Genomic DNA, 17,566 nt, shown 5'->3' with positions numbered 1-17,566 from the left:
CCCTGCCCTTCACAGCAGGATCTGGGCCACGTAGGGCGAGTGGGTGCTCGCCACGGCCGCCAGCAAGGGCAGGTCGCTCGACTCGATCCTAGGAGGAAGCCAAGGGGCGGTTAGTGCCGGCTGCGCCGCCCCTTCCCAACGGAGCCAGCAGCCCTCCCGGCGGCCAACGTACCCCAGCACGACGCCCAGCTCCTTCACGTGCACCCGCATCTGGCCCTTGAGGTACTCGGACAGCATCTTGCTCTTGAAGTACAGCTCCTGCAGCCGGTCCTCCAGGTGCATCACGCACTAGGGCAGAAAGGGGGAGCGCGTCAGGGGAGCAGCGGCGCCCGAGCCGGCGTCACCGCCGCGCGGACGGGCCCTGCGGCCGCCGCCGCCTCCTGGCTGCGGCCAGCGGAATCGCTGCTTGGTTACCAGCGACTTGGGCCTCGCTGCCAAGATTCCCGCTTCGGAGCAGGAGGTTTTGGCTGCTAGTTAATGAGAATTAACGCGTCGGTTGTCTCGACTGCGCGGCTGCACTGGAAGGAGCCGCGCGGACGGCGGCGGATGCGCCCACTGCCAGCCGTAAACAAACGGGGCCGGAGCTTACAGAGCACCGACCTACAAGGCAAAAGGATGCTGGGAGAACACGGCGCTCTCGATTTGCCTTCATACTTACAAAGTTCGGAGATAGATTATGCTTGTAAAGCTGAAGAGTGGAATGGAGCAGGTTGGAGACGAGGCTGGAGACCAACACCTCCTTCCCCAGCTTGTTCTCAATCATCCGCCGCTGGCTACTGGCCACTTGCACAGTCCATTTGTCCGTGTCTGCAATAATGCAGACGGCTTCGGCGATGGGTTCATCCAGAACAGGATGCTAAAAACCAACAATTTCATGGCACAAGTGTGAGAATGGGAAATGACACCAGTCCGGTTCCCAAACGCCGCCACCCTCAGGAGCGGAGGCTGCAGGGACCCAAACGGCAGGGACATTCTGGGAGCTGCCATCGCGTCCCGAGAGCCGAGCTCAGCTCCACAGGAGGTGGCACGGTCACTCTTCACACGTCCTCCCAAGCATCTTCTTGTTACCAAGTATTTTTGATATTTCATATGAAGAGTTCTAACTGAATATGGGTAAAATAAAAATGAGCACCTATTGAAAGTGTATCTTAACCCTCTAAAGCTGAAAGCCCCAAGAACCTGCCTTGCTCGTCAGCAGGGCTCCCCGTGCAGGACCAGCAGAGGGAGCAAAGAACCGCCCGAACCAGCTGGGCCCTCCTGCTCCCTTCACAGGGTTCGAGGCCCCTTCAAGGCCTTTCTCCTTCTCTTTTTCTGCTTTTTTTTGTTGTTGTTGTCTTTTAAAAGGAGGGGAGGAGGCTCTTCCAACCCACTGTCCTCTCTCTGCCACCTTTAGGGCTGAGCTCTCAGAAGGCAGCATCTTCCAGAGAGTCTCCTTTTCCACAGCACCAGGACGCTACTAATTACTTGAAAGTCAGCATCTAAAATCTTTTTTTTTTTAAATCCTTTTTTGTATCCTCTCAGTCTTTGGCTTTGCCAGAGAGGCACAACAGCCACGGGGGGGACGTGGCACCATGGGGACGGGGGACGCGACGCCCTCGGCGACGCTCCAACCTCTGTCTCGGGGTAGCAGCTCCCCAGCGCCGCTGCCGCTCCTGCCTGGGCTTCAGTTACGCCTTTGCCTTAAGGAAAAGCCCCCCAGAAGAGACCCCGGGGCTGCTCCGCAGGCAAAACGCCACTGGGGCGCAAGGACAGGGGATGGTAACTTGGGGAACGGCTGCAGAGACGGTGCCAACTGCATGGCCAGTGACTCACGTTGCTGCCTCGGGGTGCGGGACCAGGGGACCCTGCAGGGGCTCCGGGGGGACTCTCTTCCCTGCCCCGCGCTCTGGGCAACGCTGCTGCTGCCCAGGCTGGAGGGGACCCTCTCCAGTTTTCCCTCCTGGTGTTTTCCTCTGGTGTCCTGAGCGTGAGGAAGGGGTCGATGCCACCAGAGCCACCCAGCCCCAGGGGCGGATCCGAACGCCCTGCGTGCGCCCGGCCACCGCGAGCGGCTGCAGCAGAACGGGATTCCTGCCGGGATCAGCACCGGGATCCACCTGCCCGAGGGCACAAACCTCCACAGGTGGCTCCGGTGTCAGTCCACACTGCTCGTGTGAATGTGGAGCCAGCCCGAGTCAGCCTGACTTCCCTGACACATTAACTGGGAGAAGCACTGGTGGCCTGGACTGCAGGAACCTGAGAGAGCTGTGACAGCAAATATTTTCATTTCCTGCGTGTTTGTTGATTCAAAAACATTTGATTTTCCCTACTGTGAGAAATACATTTCCAAATATAGCTTAATTACCTGCACAGCGTGTGACAGATCTGACACCAAACAGTGTCTCAGCTTCTCATCACTTCCTATTCCTTGCAAAACAAAGTCAGGAACATAAGATGAGCAGTAGCCGCCTAGTAAGGATCTTCCAAAATTGGCAATACTGGGCTGGACAGAGTTCATTTCAACCAATTTTGACCTGCAAGAAAGGCATATCATGGAGATACACAAGAGGAAACACCAAATTCAGCTAACAAAGAGGTTGCATTTTCACATTTATTGTATCTCCTCTATCTTCAATTCAAGCACCTTTTAAAAAAAATCAATCAGCTTTCACAGTCAGTCCACTGGGGAAGAAAAGGATTTGAGCCAAGGTGCCAATGCACAGATAGTACCTTTTATACCTTTTTTTTCCAGACAACTGACCTCTTCTACAACCAACAAACCCGAGACACAGTTTCCAGCCACGGGTGCCAGGTTAGGCGACACTCCTGCAAACACGCGACATGAGGAGAGGCTGCAGCTTTGGTGCCCAGCTGCTGAATAGCACTTACCCGGGGAAAGGGATCTCATACTCTTCCGCCCAGTCCTCCTGCTCCCCTCCATAGTAGTTCCCGCTTGCTCTAGTTAGATCGTGACCCGTGTCCTCACTCTCGCTGTCGCCCAGGGCGCTATCGGAGCTCTCGTTTCTCGGAATGTCCCAATCAATTCCTGGGACGACTTTTTTCTCTACGTTTTCTCTATCCCCATGGGGGACACGAATAGAGATTTTGTCTCTTTGGTCCTGCTCATCAAAGCAGTTTTTGTAGGTCTCCTGTCGAACGGAGTCCATAAACTTACAGAATTCACTGGGTGGTTTGCTAGCCTTTGTGCACAGCTTTTTAGAAAAGTCTGAGCTATTGCTGTGAGTGAGCAGGTCTGCAGCTGCTTGCCCTGGGATATCATCAATAGTCCGGGTTTCAATGGAACTGTCATCAGTAAAATATTCATCAAACAGACTCATGCTCTCAGCACCGTATGGATTCGGATTCCAGCTCTGATGCTCACTAGCAACTTGAGGAAAGGCTTGGGCCGTCCCACGGGCCCCGTTTTGGTCCTCCACAGCGTGCTCAGCCTCGCAGCTCGGCTCCGCAGGCGCTGCGTCCTCCGGGGCCGGCTGCCCGTGGTGCCGCGCGATCTGCTCCGCCACCGCCTGGCTCCGGAGCTCGATGTCCGAGTCGGGCGACATGGAGTCTCCGATGAGGAAGGTCACCTTCGTCTGCGCCGCGGCGGCGGCGCCGGGACAGGCACCGCAGCAGAGCTTGTCCGGAGGCTTCTTCTCCACAGCGATGCCCGGCGCCCTGGCCGCGCCGGCGGCCGGGCTGCCGCCCTCCCGCGCCTCCTGGCCCCTCCACGTGGCCGCCGGCGGCTCCAAAGCAGACTCGGGCCCCACGCACTGCTCCGGCGACGCTGACCCCGTGCACACTACGGTCTCCAGTTTAGGTTCCAGGCAGCTTCTCGCTTGCTGAACATCAAGAGCAACTTCCTGGCAGTCACTGGAACCAGCCGTCCTGCTCTCATCCGAGGACATTTCCAGCTCCACCTTAGCAGTGCTTGGGGCATCTTCTCTGTCCTGCTGGGCGGCACCTTCCGCGCTCGGGGCGAGGGCGATGGGGCATTTGCAGTATTTGCAGCTGCAGTTGGGAGCTCTCGTCTCCTCAGCCTCGCTCGGCAGCAAGTTGCCCCTGTTCTTGTGCATTGTGACAAGCACGTACTCGGATTCCTCCACCTCTCCCTTCTCCAGCGTGGTGGTGATCACAGTCCCAGGCATGACAATGGCTTCATCCTCCCCGTTTTCCAGGAGGTGTGTCTCCTGGAGCTCCGAGCACCGGATGAAGTAAGTGAGGAAGTAGAGCAGCCTCTGTACCAGGTCGTGCCTTTTGCCAACCACAACTGTTTTTGCTAGTCTCACAGGTGATCCAATAGCCCCGTACAAGTCACCTAAAATAGGAAACAGAACAGACAAGTATTTTTCTCGTCTTTAGAATAAATCTATCTGCAAGACACACAATGCTGTGAACAAACCTTGACCAAGCTATGAAAGGCCAGGCCTACAACAGGGAAAAGCTGAGGCAGAGGCGCGAGGACGGCTGTGCTGGTGTTTTGTTTCTACTACAGAGAATCCTAATGATGCTGTTGGTATCCTCTGTAAGATGACCCCGTGGCTAGTGGGACATCTGATCTCACATATTAGGGAGTATTCACGTATTCACACCACCTAAGTTCAGTCCCTTGCTCTAGAGGCCGGACTTCTGGGGTCCTTATATAGTCCTGGGAGAGAGAAGGCACCTGCTCTGAATTACCTTGGATAGTCTGGAAACTGGGCTGAACTTTGAACTACCACGGAAAGCTTGGAAAGAAGCAAACCTGTGCCAAGGGCATGGAGACAGTGGGGAGGCAGAGACGAAGCCAACCCTTCCCTTAAGCCCTAGTATGGGTTGGATAGGTAGGTTTTCACAGCTTGGAGGACCGTATTCCTGGTCTACGTATGGAAGAGCCAGTACTTGTGTTTATTTTGGAGGTCTTAGGGCACGCTGTGAACGTGCGGATGGGGGACAAGGGATGCCGGAGGCACAGAAATCCTCCTTGGAAGGAGTGGATCCCTTGAGTGGCATGAGTTTTGGAAAAGTGCCTCCTTGCCAAGTCCTTGGCCATCCTTGCCTGTGTTGGGACAGGGCGACCTTGTAGAACTTTCTGCTGTCCTTCCCAACCAAATTCCTCGAGAGTTTGTGTGCAGAGCAGGACAACATGACCAAAAGTAGGAAGCTCAACTCCTCTCCTCTCCTCAGCAGCCCTTAGAAGGCAGTAGGACCAACGACTCAAGCCACTAGTTTCAGAGGTCCTGGTAACCTTGCCCAGGGGCTCTATTCCCTATTCTGTTTTCCTGCACTGTGTCACTGTCTGCTGCACTGACAGGATGCCCGTTTCCCAGCTTTTAAAAGATGATTTCCATCCTTTGCTCTTCCTAGAATCAGCTTGTTCACAGCAGCATCTCAAAAAGCAGAAGATGGAGTTCCCTTATGGAAAGAGGGCCAGAGAAGAACTCGAGTCCTGCATCACCACCAGGGCCGCCCTGCTGCAGATGACTAAAAAGATGGCTTAATTTTTTGGCTGCCATTTCATAACTGGCACTGCCTTAAGAAATTAGAGCATGAATAATAAGTACTACCTGCTTCAGTTCCTGCCTTGAAATGCTGAATTTGGCCTTGCTCGAGTAAAAAAGGAGTTTTAACTTGGGAAAAGGAAACAACACATATCAGGAAAAACCACCACGTCCATGGTCACTCGTGCAAAGCTGCAGCCTCTCCAGGGGCCGTGCGGCACGTACCTAGCTGCGCCCACAGCGGGTTGTAGGGGTGCGTCTTGGCCAGCATGTCCACGCTCTGGGAAGAATGCTTCTCCAGGAAGATTCGGATGGGCGGCTGCCCGTTGGGCATGACGGTAGGGACCCAGGCCAGGTGGTTAGTGAGGACCGCAGTCAGCAAAGCTGGTAGAAACCTGACAGCAAAACGTTCAGTATCAGACTTTCCACGTACACACTCAACAAGTTGAAGTGACAGCGATTCTACAATGGGCATGGAGCAGAAATACCAGAAACAACCTAACAAGCACAGCCAGGATCATCTCTGCTGCCTATCTGCTGCTTTCCTGTATTGCCCACCACTAACCCCTGCACAGAAGACATGCTTAAAGTAGAATCAAGTATTTTAAACCTGTGACCATTAGTTCCTCAGTTTGGCAACCATCATGAGACTTCCTATTTTGCAAGCTTCGTATTGTAAAACATCTTTAAAAAAAAAAAAAAACACACACTCTGTTTTTTCGGAAGAAGAAGGTGCCACTCCTGGCCCTGATTACGTGCCAGGTCCGAGCAGCAGATCCCCTGCCCTTACAAGCTGTGAGTATTGCTCCCATGCCAAGGGAGGCTCAGCTTTGCTAGCAAAGCCACGTGGTGCCGTGCTCTTTTCTGCAGCTCTTCTGCTATGTCGGCCCGCACGGCTGCTGCTTTTCAAGGCAACCCCCTGCTTGGTCCCCGGGCTTTGCGTCTCCATTCCCGCTCCGCTTCCGTGCCGGCTGTGCTCCTTCGGGGATGTCGGGTGGCCGGGAAGCCCATCCAGAGCCGCTTCCTTCCCCATCTCTGCCTTGCTACTTTCTGCTCTCAAAACTAGCACTTTTATGGGCTTTGGTTCCATAGTATTATCAGAATTATAAAATAAATAAATAAAAAACTCATTTTAAATTAAAATACATGAATAGATACACGTTTAAAAACTAAAATCCACCATACTGGTTTTTTGACGCATTTTCCATCAAGAAGGTGAACTCCTTCATGAAACGATGGCAAAGCTGGTTCTTTTCTGGTGTTCCAGACATCATGGTGAGCCAGACGGGTTCCCCAATCCGCGGCATCGTGTACAGGTTGCAAATAGTTGTTCTGAAAAGCAAACGAACAAAATCCAGAAAATTAAACCAAATAGTGGAGGGCGGAAATTCCCATTCAGAGACTTTATTGCAACATTTGGTTCCAACTGCCATTTCTGTCAGTGGGAAGCTCTCTCTCCTCAACTGTTGTCCCGGTCACGTTGTTTGTTGAAGGGGATGAATTCACCTTTCCACGTTAAACCTCCTGTGCCCAGCAGGTGCTGAGTGAGCTGGGCCCAGCTCAGCGTGCCCTGGCAAAACGCAGCAGCCGAGCGGGGAAGAACGGCACGTTTTCTTCCTGTGACTGCCCTCCATTCTCCCCACTACATTCAAAACATGTAAATCCTCCCTAATTCTGGCTCAGCTTGTGCTCAGGGCAATTTTTATGTGCACCTGATCTACCAAAGTGCCTTAACTTTCTGCTTGCTTTAAGACCTGGTGCATCTCGGTGCCAAATGCGCTGCAGGCCGAGGGGCCAGGGCTCCTCCTCCAACGCTGAACACGGAACTCTGCAGTAACCCCCCAGTTAATTCCCCCCGATCACTGCTCCGCTCCGGTTAGTTCTTGTTTCAAACACGACGCCAGCGCTGCGACCCTGGCGGAGCCGACATTTAGAGCGCGCTGAAAACTCAGAGAAGCAGAAGGGAAGCGAGCGCCGGCCTGCGCTGCCCCTGCTGAACCGCGTTGGCTCCGCGCGGCCGGGAACAGCAGCGGGCGCCGCGCGGGGACGCGGGCAGGAGAAACCCTCCCGCAGGAGAACATCCACCTCGGCACGCGGGGCACCACAGCCCCCGGAGCCGGGGCCAAAAGCAAGAAGCTCTCGCGAGGGGCAGGCGGGTTCCTGCTGCGGAGCCTCCCGCAGGGCCGCGCAAGTGTTTTGAAAGAGAAACCGCTCCTCTGCTGCGAGCAGCACATTAAAATATTTGTTTTCGTTGAAAAGATAGCCCGAGTCTTGTGATTCGTTATTTACTATTCTGGTAACCCTGGCTGCATCTGCGGCTGATAGTGTTTCCTCCGCGAGCGATCGGGTTCGGCTGGCGGGCGGCCAGCAGGCATGTGACTGCAGCAAAGGGAACCTCGGCCAGGGATTAACCGCTTCCCGCCCCGCCAGCGCACACTCCCCTCGCCCCGAGTGAAGGGGGAAAAACGAGGGGGAAAAATGCAGGGAGGTTACCCAGATTTATGAAAGTAATGGTAATTCTAATCCGCCCCTCGCGTGCACGAGCAGCGGGCACTGCTCCTGCTCGGGGTCTGGCACATCCAGGGGGTTTGAGCTCCCTACCTTCATTCCCTCCTCCTCCTCCTCCAGGCTTTTTTTCCTATAAAGGATGAAGAAATAAGGGCAGGGGGAGCTCCCTGTGCATGAGGCCACCCCGCTGCCCTGAGCAAGAGCAAAGCTCGCCGCTCTGCTCCCCGCAGAGCAAGAACCTTAAGAACCACAGGCAGAAAAGAGGCGACTGGGCTGCGAGGCCGCGGGGAGAGGCGCTTCCCAGGGCCGTGCCGGAGCGCCGCCGGCAGCAGCGGGATTATCGGTGCGGCCATGGCAGGCGAACCCTTCATGCAAGGGCAGCAGCTTATTGCCCAAGTCATGTGTCTGCCCATCTGACAGCCAAGCCAGGCTCTAAGCCTCTCAGCCAAGTGTTACCAGCTAAAGTCAGCAGCGCTTTAGAAAATTAAAAACCGCTTCCAAGTGGCTAACGATGCAAGGGGCAGCCTGGAGCCACGCAGGCAAATTTACCGGGAGCATCAACATGCCAAAGGGCACAGAGCCCTTCCCAGGATGAGGCAGCCGGGGGAGAGCAGAGTCCAGCCGGCCCGCAGGGCCTCCGCCAGCCTCCTCTGCTCTGCGGAGATGTGATAAAGTCAGCTTTGCTGCTGAGGAGGCAGCTTGCATTTTCTCCTGCCAGAAAAGCCTGCAAGGAGTTAAAGCAGCACGAGGTTGTGTTTCAGAAACACCAGCCACTGCAGTCAGCAGCCTCCTTCCCTGCAGCGCGGTTTGCTAAGCGGGGAGAAATGCAGGCGAGTCTCCGGTTCACCGAGGGACTCAGCCTCCTGACTTCCCCGTGACTCCAGCGGGGAGGCAGACGCCTAAAGAGATAATAGTAGCCTAAATGGGTTTGCTGAACCGGTGCCAAAGCCTCTTTGCATCCAGCCTCAGTATTTAAATGTGCTTTTTTCCTTTTTGCAGCATTTGCTTTCTGAAACAAGGGGCTCGCATGCTGCAGGTAGCACCCCCGAGATGCCACCAATATCAGCAGCAGAGGTGGCCCTGGCAACTGCCTTATCTACTTAATATACTCAGTGCATCAAGTATATTAGACTGGCTTATATGCTCTTAACGTACTTGGCCATAAAACAGCATCAGCAAAGCGTGCCGCCCCAGGAAATTTAATTTATGCTAAATCACGCCGGATTGGATTCACCTAATATGAAAGAGCCGTATCTCTGTCACGGCCATGGAGGCCCCGCACGGAGCCGGCAGCGGCACCGCGGCGGTTACGGCATCCCCGCCACGCAAGATGCTCCCAGCCCGGGTGCCAGACACGCCACCACGTGGACCCACGTTCCTGGCAACGCCCGAGGAGCAGGAGGACGAGGAGGAGGAGGAAGGCAGCGAGGGAAGGCAGCCCACGCCGGCAGCTCCCAGGCTTGTTTCTCCAATGCCGTCTCGGAGCACGCTCCCCTCCCACCGCTCCGGGACTGTTTAACTTGGAAGGACGAGGGAGAAGGGGCAAAGTCTGCCGCGTGCCTCCTGATGGGAAAGGGTCCAGGGGAGGGCAGCGGGGAGGACGGAGCTACCCAGGGCCGGGAACGCGCTTGCTTGGGCAGGAAAGGGCAGCAGGAGCAGTGCCCACGGCGGCGCTGAGCGGCCCAACTCGGCACAGGCCCCTGGGCTCCGGCAGCCACGAGCTCCCTCTGCTCCCGGCCCCGGCAGCACCTCTCCCGGCCACCCCGCACGGCCGTTCCCTGCGGAGCTGCTCCTCTGCCCTCCTTCCTTGCAGGCGCCCCGGCCTCGGCACCTGCTCTGCGCTTGGAGGAGAGATGGCTACAGAAAGTGGTGGCCTTCGCCCCAAGATGTCACCGCGTGCCCCGGGCTCAGCTAGGCAGCCGTGCCCAGGGAGTCCTCAGCACCATCACGGTCAGGGCAAGGCCAACGAGAGCCCACAGGCAGGTGGAGAACACCCCAGCGCGGCCACCCCGGGTGCCTCTCAAGGCAGCTCTCCCTGGGTTCTGCAGGAATCACCCCGGCCCTCCCATCCAGGGGAGACAATCCCTTGCAGCAGATGCATCTCCCTTTCTTCCCCTCCCCATTACTTAAACTATGGAAAGAAAACAGAGTTAAAGGCCAGGGATGTGCTTATCTGCACTGCTCTGTGTATTAACTGTTGAATAGCAGAGGCTCTGCAGGTGCTGATAGCAGCAGGTTACAGAGCTGCACTTCTCTGTGTGAATAAGATAGTCCTGCCTTTTCGTAGCTGCTTATCTGAAATTCCTTTAGAGCAGCACTTAGTGCAGAGTAAAGGTCTTGCTTCACCAGGAAAATACACACTGGAGCAGGGTTTCTCAAGCATGGGTTTGCAGTTCCTCTTTTCCCATCTTAGTGGGACATAAAAAACAATTTAGGAGGTTGCTGGAAACTTCATTACTATCCACAGGAGAAAAACCCTTGATCATCCATGCCCTATGTGCCCCAAGCTTCCACAAATCCACATGCATGTCAGAATTTCAAGGTATGATACACACAGGTTATAGTAACTTGCAAGAAGCCAATAACTTGATAATACTTACTTTTTCAGAAGACAGTAGATATCATAAGTTACTATATAAAAAGGGTTAAAACCATTTTCCATTTCAGATGAGACCTCTGAAGGCCAAGGAAAGCTACACTAAGGAGAAGGTCCCTCTAGAGCAGACTCAAGTGCTTTTGTAAAAACAGCCATGAAAAAAAAACGAGAGATAAACAAACTGCTCACCTGAATTCGTTAAGGGCATCAACAATCCTGTTATACGCCAGACTCCGCTGACTGGCATCAGCTGATCTACGACTCATTTTCATAGCCTTGAAAACAACCATTAAACAGATAAGTAACACCAGGCATAGCTACAGAAACACCAAAAATGGAAAACAAAGTCATCTGTTTGACTTTATCTTTCATGCAACGAGTCATGCAAATGGTTTTTTTGTAAGTGATGAACGATGGCACAAGTGCCAGCTTTCGTATCGGAGGAAAGATAGGTGAGGCACATGTGTTTGCAGACTGTCTCTTCTGTGCTTTTCAATCACTCGAGGCATAAAAGGGGTCAAAGTTTTCACTGTAATGGCAAATTAACTGCTAAGTATTTCCTAGAAGAGGGATTTGAAGCAAAACTAGTTGCACATTTGATACCATTTGTTCCATCTTTGAAAATATCCTACACATCTGAGTTGGGGGGTGGGGAGAAAAGCACAGGATTTATTTACAGTTTGGAACTGATCCTGCAATCCACCCTGATACAGCTGAAACAAGGAGGTAAAGGGTAAAAGCACCCTGGCCCTGCGGCTGCTGCAGGGCTGCCGGAGCACTGGGCAGTGCTGGAGCCTGATGCAGCCCCTCGGCTCCGCAGCTGCAACACCAGAGCCCAGCTCTGTCTCATGTTCATTTTTATAGGCGAGCAGCAAGAGTTAGAAATGAAATCTGAAAGGGACGAAGAGGAGCATAGAGCAATATAAGGTGCAAATTACAAGTGCAAAAATCCCCCCCAAAAAAGCGTTTACCTGTTCTATTGCACTCTTCAGTTTGTTCATGTGACTCTCAAAAAGAGGAAAGTGCGAGAAGAAGAATTCATTAAATTTGTTATTTTCATCTTCATCTCTTGAGAGTGAAAAAATGACTCCAATTGCTATCTTTTTTTTCCTAACAATTCCTGGGCTAGGACCAGAGCTGTCATCTGACAAATTAAAGCTTTCATCCATGGACCTTGAAGCATGGAAAAAATAGAAAGTTAACATAATCCACTGCTTAAAATGATACCTTGGGTTCTTGTGTAATTAAACTCTAGAACATTTACCATCAATGTTAACAAACATTGCAAACCTTTGCAAAATCTTTTGTTTGCAGCTGTTGTCAAATTAGCACCTTTGCTAAAATCCATCTTAGAAATTAATTGATGGATCATTAATTGATCCTGCAACCACAAAATCGAAGTACTGATGGGATTAGAATATGATATACTAGTTCGTTCCTATTTCTGCCAAATATTTGTGTTTTGAGTAGGATTTTAGGGATTCTTAGACTCAAAAAATTTTGCTGAAGGTTTTTTAATTAGTGAAAAACAACAAATGCCGTGAAGAAACAGGTACTAAAAAAGATCAATCATTGAACTGCAATCTATAAATACTCCACAGAAAACAACGGCAAAAACAGATGTGTGTATGCAAGAGCAGGATCAAGTTAACGAAGGTGGAAAACCATGGGAAGCACCCGGCATTCTCATTCCCAGCTCACCATCGAGGGAAGACGCCGTTCTCCAGGCTGGTGGTCTGGCTGCGCCGCCAGCGCCGCTGGTAGCTGCTCGCACAGCTCTTGTTGAACGAGGAGCCCGGGGACGGGAACGGCGTGATGAGCAGACTGCTAAGAGATGCTGCAACAGCAGGAGGAATAAATAAGACTCTCTCCAGAAGAAAGAGTATTTGGACAATAACGCCAGCAATTAAATGAAGCCCCTTGAGATATCTGGCTGTTGCCAATTAGGTGCCTTCTCTTTTGCTTATCTACATGTCTTATTTTAAGAATAACCAGTTTACAGTAACATTAACAAGACCCACAAGCACTACAAGGGTGGGACAGTCCTTCAGCTTTATGCAACAGGCAACACAGGCACGGTGCAGGCTACACCTTGCTCTGTTCCATCAATCACATGTATTGGGAAATAAATTCTTTGTGGAAAGCAGTAATGTTAATCACATCCTTTCGAAGCCTTTACCACTGTGAGTGACCAATATCCCCAATTCTTTGGTGGTGGAGAGCTCACCATTTAACATTATTTACTGCCTCAGCTTGAAATGATGACAGAGTATTGTTTGGAATACTGCAAATGGATTTCAGTATTTGATTTGCCTTGCTGCTTTGCAGCATGCTTTAATTAAAGGCACTGCCGTTCCGATGGCTCCTGCAGGACCGCGGTACCCGGGATGCTCGTGCATACGTACACACGTGTGTGTTACTGCACACGTGTGGAAAACACACTGCTGCACGGAACAGTGATCTGATCTGGTTTGAGAGGGCTCGCTGACGAGATGGATGAAGGTGCAGGGAACATTGCTGAAGATTTTCTGAGTGTTCGGGGTTAGCATGTGAAGCTGGCATTACCAGATCTCGCTATACCGCTGTCTCTGTCCTCGCTCTGCTCCCTCCCGGGCATATCCATAGGGTTGCTGTGAACTGTAAAACAAGGAATACCAATTAGCAGGGAAGATATAGTTCCTTTCTTGTTTGCAGATCTCCATGTAATTAATGAAACAAAACCATGCTCATTAATTCAGATCAACAGCACCGCACAAGGCCATCACCAAGAAAGGCTGCTAAGCTGAACAAGCCAAAACACTTCTTTGAAAAGCTTTATGGGTTCCTCTGAAGTCTGAACACCCATTTGAGCACAGACTGAATCCATCTCACGCTATTTCTTCAAAATTTTATTGAAAAATATGTGTAATGTATGGACAGAGCTTATGCCACATAGGTAGCAATCTGTGTACAGACCCACAAGAGTCAGTAAAACCACATAAACAGGACTGCATTTATACATCAACCCTAGCAGTTATTATATATGCAATTTAAAGAAGGATTTTACAGACTTAATGGAAAAATATTTTTAAACTGTAAGCAGTGCATTGGTTGTTCAGCGAAGCTGTAAACTCTCTGGATTCACAGGCTGCATACAGAGTAGATCAAAAGTGTCTCAGGCTTAAATGTGATAGATTTTACAAATGTGTCTGTGAAATAAAAGCTACTCAGCCATGGAAATAAGAGAGAGCCATTAAAAATCAGCGATGTCCACTTCATATATGAGCCCAGGCTATGTTTAGTTTTCAGTTTGGTTGAGGCAAGTCCGGATTAAAACAGCTTGATGCTGCTGTGAATTATTAAATGTGAAATTTGGATTAAATATGAAATGTGAATAGAAATGTGAAATCCACCAGGGAGTTTCCCAAACTAAATACAAGGAAAGACTCCCAGATGGGACCACTGAGGCTTTTGTGTCTTCTGGGGACTTCACACCAGTTTGCAGACATAGAAAGCACGAAGGTGGCCATCGCTGCCACTGGTACCCAGTAACGGCTCTGCTCTTAGTGCCGGGGCTGCGCGCGAGCCCGCGGCGCGGTGCCACCCCGCTAGCCTAGGCACACAGCACGGCACACAGCACACTGCAAACCTGCAAAGAAAGAGGCGCTCCGGATGAGGCGGAGCGGACCTTGCTCAGAGAACGCCCGCCTGGGGCTGCAAAGCTGCGAAAGACCTACACGGCAAACGGGAATACAGAGGAGAGGAGGTTAGTAAAGCAGCGCGGGGCCTCGGCGGGGAGAAGAGCCGCCGCGGCCACGCGCACCCCGGCGAGGACGGCCACTTGCGCTTGAGACACAGGGGATTTATAGAATTACAGTCAGAAGGCTTTGCCTTGTCTCCCGTACAAGGCTGGGGTTTCTGTCCAACGGCTTTATCTTCTTTATTTTTTTTAGAGAGAGATGAAAATGATTAATTTATGCAGGCTCAAAGCCCAGCTCGGTCACAAACGGGGGATTCATCGGGGGACACAATGTCCGCTTGAATTTCCTCGCTGGACGGGAGCGCCGGCCCTGGGGCACAGGGGCAGCAAGGGAGACCGGGCCACACACTCCTCTTAGCAGCACCAAGAGGAAACGAGAGGCTCCAGTAGCTGCTCGGGGTGGGTTCACGTCTGACAAAAGCAGCTTGTGGAATCCCCGGGCCAGGCACCTTTGCTGCACGTGGGGAAAAATCCCCATCCCCACGGAGCCGGTCACCAGGAGCGTTTGCCGGCACCTGGACGGCCTGCAGTCCTGCCCACTCGCTGCAACATCCCTGCTCTTCCTTAGTTCATACAGTTGATCAAACCCTTCTCTGTCAGCACAAACCACAGCCACACAGCAAAGTCCTTGGAAATAAATGAATAATTTCCTCTCCTGCACAAATTTGGGCATCTAACTCAGTGCAGCATGGGGAAAAATCACAACTGAAGGCTGGGAAAAGGGGGCATACGAAAGAGAAAAAGGCGTCTTTGTAAATTCCTTGACTTAGTAAAGGCAGCAAGTGTTAATGGATAATAGCAGCTTCCAGCATGACTTAGCTTCCCTTAGGACTGAACCGTTGGGGATGGTTTTAGGAAGTTAAACAGCTTTGGAGCCTGGGAAGCCCACACTCAGCTCAGAAACACAGTGTTGTCAATGGGAAGGAAGGAAAGGCTTAGACCCAAGGAGAATTCGGACCATATCAAAGCCAGAAACCCACTTAGAATAACAAAGTAATCAAATTCACTTCTTCAAACTGTAGTAAAAAGAAACATACTCCACATAGAGTAATATTCCGGACAGCAAATATAAACACCATATAAGACATCCCTTATTCCAGCTATTATTACAGACATTTGATTGGAAAGTATTCAGCCTAAACCAAGGGGAAGGCAGGACGTGCTGAAGACTTCATCAGGCCTCTGCCCTGGACAACTGAGGCCCACCTAAGATTCAGGATGGATTTTCAAGTTCTCTTAATTTCCAAGACCAGACCAAAAAAAAAAAAGAAAAAAGCTCTTCAAACCAATTAAAAGCTACATCACAACTGTGCAAGGTTAACCAGCATGGAACATGTGGCCACATGCACTCAAGTGGCCGACAGAGAATACCGGACACAAGAAAATTATTAACAAGAATAAAATTCTATTTCATTTTCTAAAAAAAAAAAAAAAAACAGAGTAAAAACTGAGAAACAACCAGGCAGAATCAGTCCTGCTTGATTTGAGATGTGCTGCTTAAAGAGAGTTTGACAGACTGCTGTCTTCCAACATTTTCTGCATTTGAACTTAAATATATCCACCTGTATTTTTAGATATGTGTGTGTGTACAGTTATATATATGTGTGTGTACATGCTGAGCCCCTGCTAATTCCCTGAACTGTCTGATTTACAGTCCCCCAAGCCCGGCCAACATTAATTTTCTGTAGAGAGCTCTCCTATCTTTCCATCTGATTCTTTTAAGAAGGCAACTTTCATATTCTAGAATCTGCGATTACTCAGTTAGAGATACCAGGAAATAAAATCTGTTTGTCATTACCTATATTTCCAAGAAGTCCATTCATAATTGTACTGTGGTCAGGCTTTAACGTATTGCTGTCTTGATTAATGAACTCAAGACTGTCTTGCAGCCTAAAAGAAAAACCCAGAAAATAAAGCACATAACAAACCAAACAATTTGCATTTCTGTATAAAAGAGGAGAGGTTTTTTTGCCTCAGTGGAACATGCAAGAAAAGAAGTTGGACTTCCACTGGAAGAAGCTTTCATAGCCTAGGCCCTGTGCAGAGCTGAGTTGATTAACAGAAGACTGAACATTAGAGTCTAAAAATGGAAATTTTTGTAATGTCTTTTTCATCACCACGGGTTGAAGCCACCAGCTGCAACAGTCTGTCCCCAACCCAGCCCGTGGCCAGGTGCAGGTACTTTGTGCCTTGCAACCCCAGGCTCTGCCCCATCGGCTCTGAGGCAACGGGTTCATTCTTCCACCTAAAGCAAGCCGATAGGAAGACAACTAAGAGGAAAAAGTGAGGACACTAGTGACAGGGTATAACAGAGAAGGAAACAAAAGCTTATTTTTCCAGAAAAGGTATCTGGAAGCTCTCAAAATAATGTTCTGCATTCTTGCATTCAGATTTGCCCGTATTTGCCAGGTGTCCCTTGCAATGCACTCACGTGTTTAGACTGCCATAGATGCTACTTCCAGTGCGAGCGGTGAAAACCTTGCTGAGCATGAGCTGAGGAGGTGAGCTAGGGGCCAGAAAGGAAGATCGGTCAGAAACACGGCGCCAAGAGCTGCTTTCATTGCCATTTCACATACCTCCTTATTTTACAGATCTAAACATGACTCAAACACATTTTGTGTCAAAAGTGACGTCAGAATAACTATAAAGCAGGCCTAGAAATTCCTCAAACTCCACACTTGTCGCCTTCAATTCAATGCATATTAGCACTAAGGAGTCAATCTTCTTAAAAGATTAGCAGTAAAAATGAATCTTACCGAATCTGGTGAATTTTCAACGTGGAGCCCTTGTAACTCATGGCCACAGAGCCAAACATCATCTCTCCAAGCATATTAGCATCAGAGGAGCATCGAGAACCCTGGGAAAAATAGAGAACGCCCATGTGTGTCAAGCATTTTAGAAGCACGTTTTTATTTAAGGCAATATATGATTAAGGAAAATATATATTTTTATAAAGATTAAAAAAAAAGCTTGCTCGCTTTGTTTGTACTGCTGTTTGTACTGCTAAATTAAACGGTTCCATAAAAGTAGTAGTGCACAATTGTCTGTGAACTAAATACTGAAGTCATCCAACAAACCCAAGCCATCTCCTGGGGAGCTGCAGATGTAAACGGCACTGAGTCAGCAGGACAAAAAAGTTTAACGTTCGGGGCGGCTGACACGCTTTCTGATCGAGGAGCACTGAGCCGAAGCCTTGTATCTGCTTGAGCAGAGACACGAAAACAAGCAGGGCAAAACCCCCGGTGATCTGCTCGCAGGGACCCTGCA

At 50.7% G+C, this 17,566-nt stretch overlaps 1 protein-coding gene across 5 annotated transcripts in view; it reads right to left on the bottom strand.

Moving 5' to 3' along the window:
• Window positions 1-17,566, bottom strand: part of FNIP1 (folliculin interacting protein 1) — a 178,498-nt gene continuing 160,932 nt past the window's right edge. For 3 of the 5 annotated variants that reach the window (XM_088536919.1, XM_088536917.1, XM_088536916.1), the window contains 15 exons: window positions 17,056-17,156; window positions 16,731-16,805; window positions 16,098-16,189; window positions 14,189-14,272; window positions 13,126-13,197; window positions 12,262-12,397; window positions 11,532-11,733; window positions 10,750-10,835; window positions 6,642-6,788; window positions 5,682-5,851; window positions 2,869-4,294; window positions 2,345-2,513; window positions 659-856; window positions 173-288; window positions 1-88 (listed from right to left, as the gene is read on the bottom strand). In XM_088536919.1, coding sequence (XP_088393045.1) covers window positions 10-88; window positions 173-288; window positions 659-856; window positions 2,345-2,513; window positions 2,869-4,294; window positions 5,682-5,851; window positions 6,642-6,788; window positions 10,750-10,835; window positions 11,532-11,733; window positions 12,262-12,397; window positions 13,126-13,197; window positions 14,189-14,272; window positions 16,098-16,189; window positions 16,731-16,805; window positions 17,056-17,129 — 3,126 coding nt within the window. In that variant the 5' untranslated portion in view covers window positions 17,130-17,156 and the 3' untranslated portion in view covers window positions 1-9. The remainder of the gene's footprint in view (window positions 89-172; window positions 289-658; window positions 857-2,344; window positions 2,514-2,868; window positions 4,295-5,681; window positions 5,852-6,641; window positions 6,789-10,749; window positions 10,836-11,531; window positions 11,734-12,261; window positions 12,398-13,125; window positions 13,198-14,188; window positions 14,273-16,097; window positions 16,190-16,730; window positions 16,806-17,055; window positions 17,157-17,566) is intronic. The other 2 variants (XM_088536918.1, XM_010212621.2) reach the window with 1 other exon arrangement.

This window comes from Tinamus guttatus, unplaced genomic scaffold (genome assembly GCF_059628265.1).
Source record: "Tinamus guttatus ecotype Peru unplaced genomic scaffold, ASM5962826v1 Tinamus_guttatus_pri_ptg000710l, whole genome shotgun sequence".
In the NCBI taxonomy this organism is placed as follows: domain Eukaryota; kingdom Metazoa; phylum Chordata; class Aves; order Tinamiformes; family Tinamidae; genus Tinamus; species Tinamus guttatus.
This window is presented reverse-complemented; position numbering and strand designations above follow the sequence as displayed.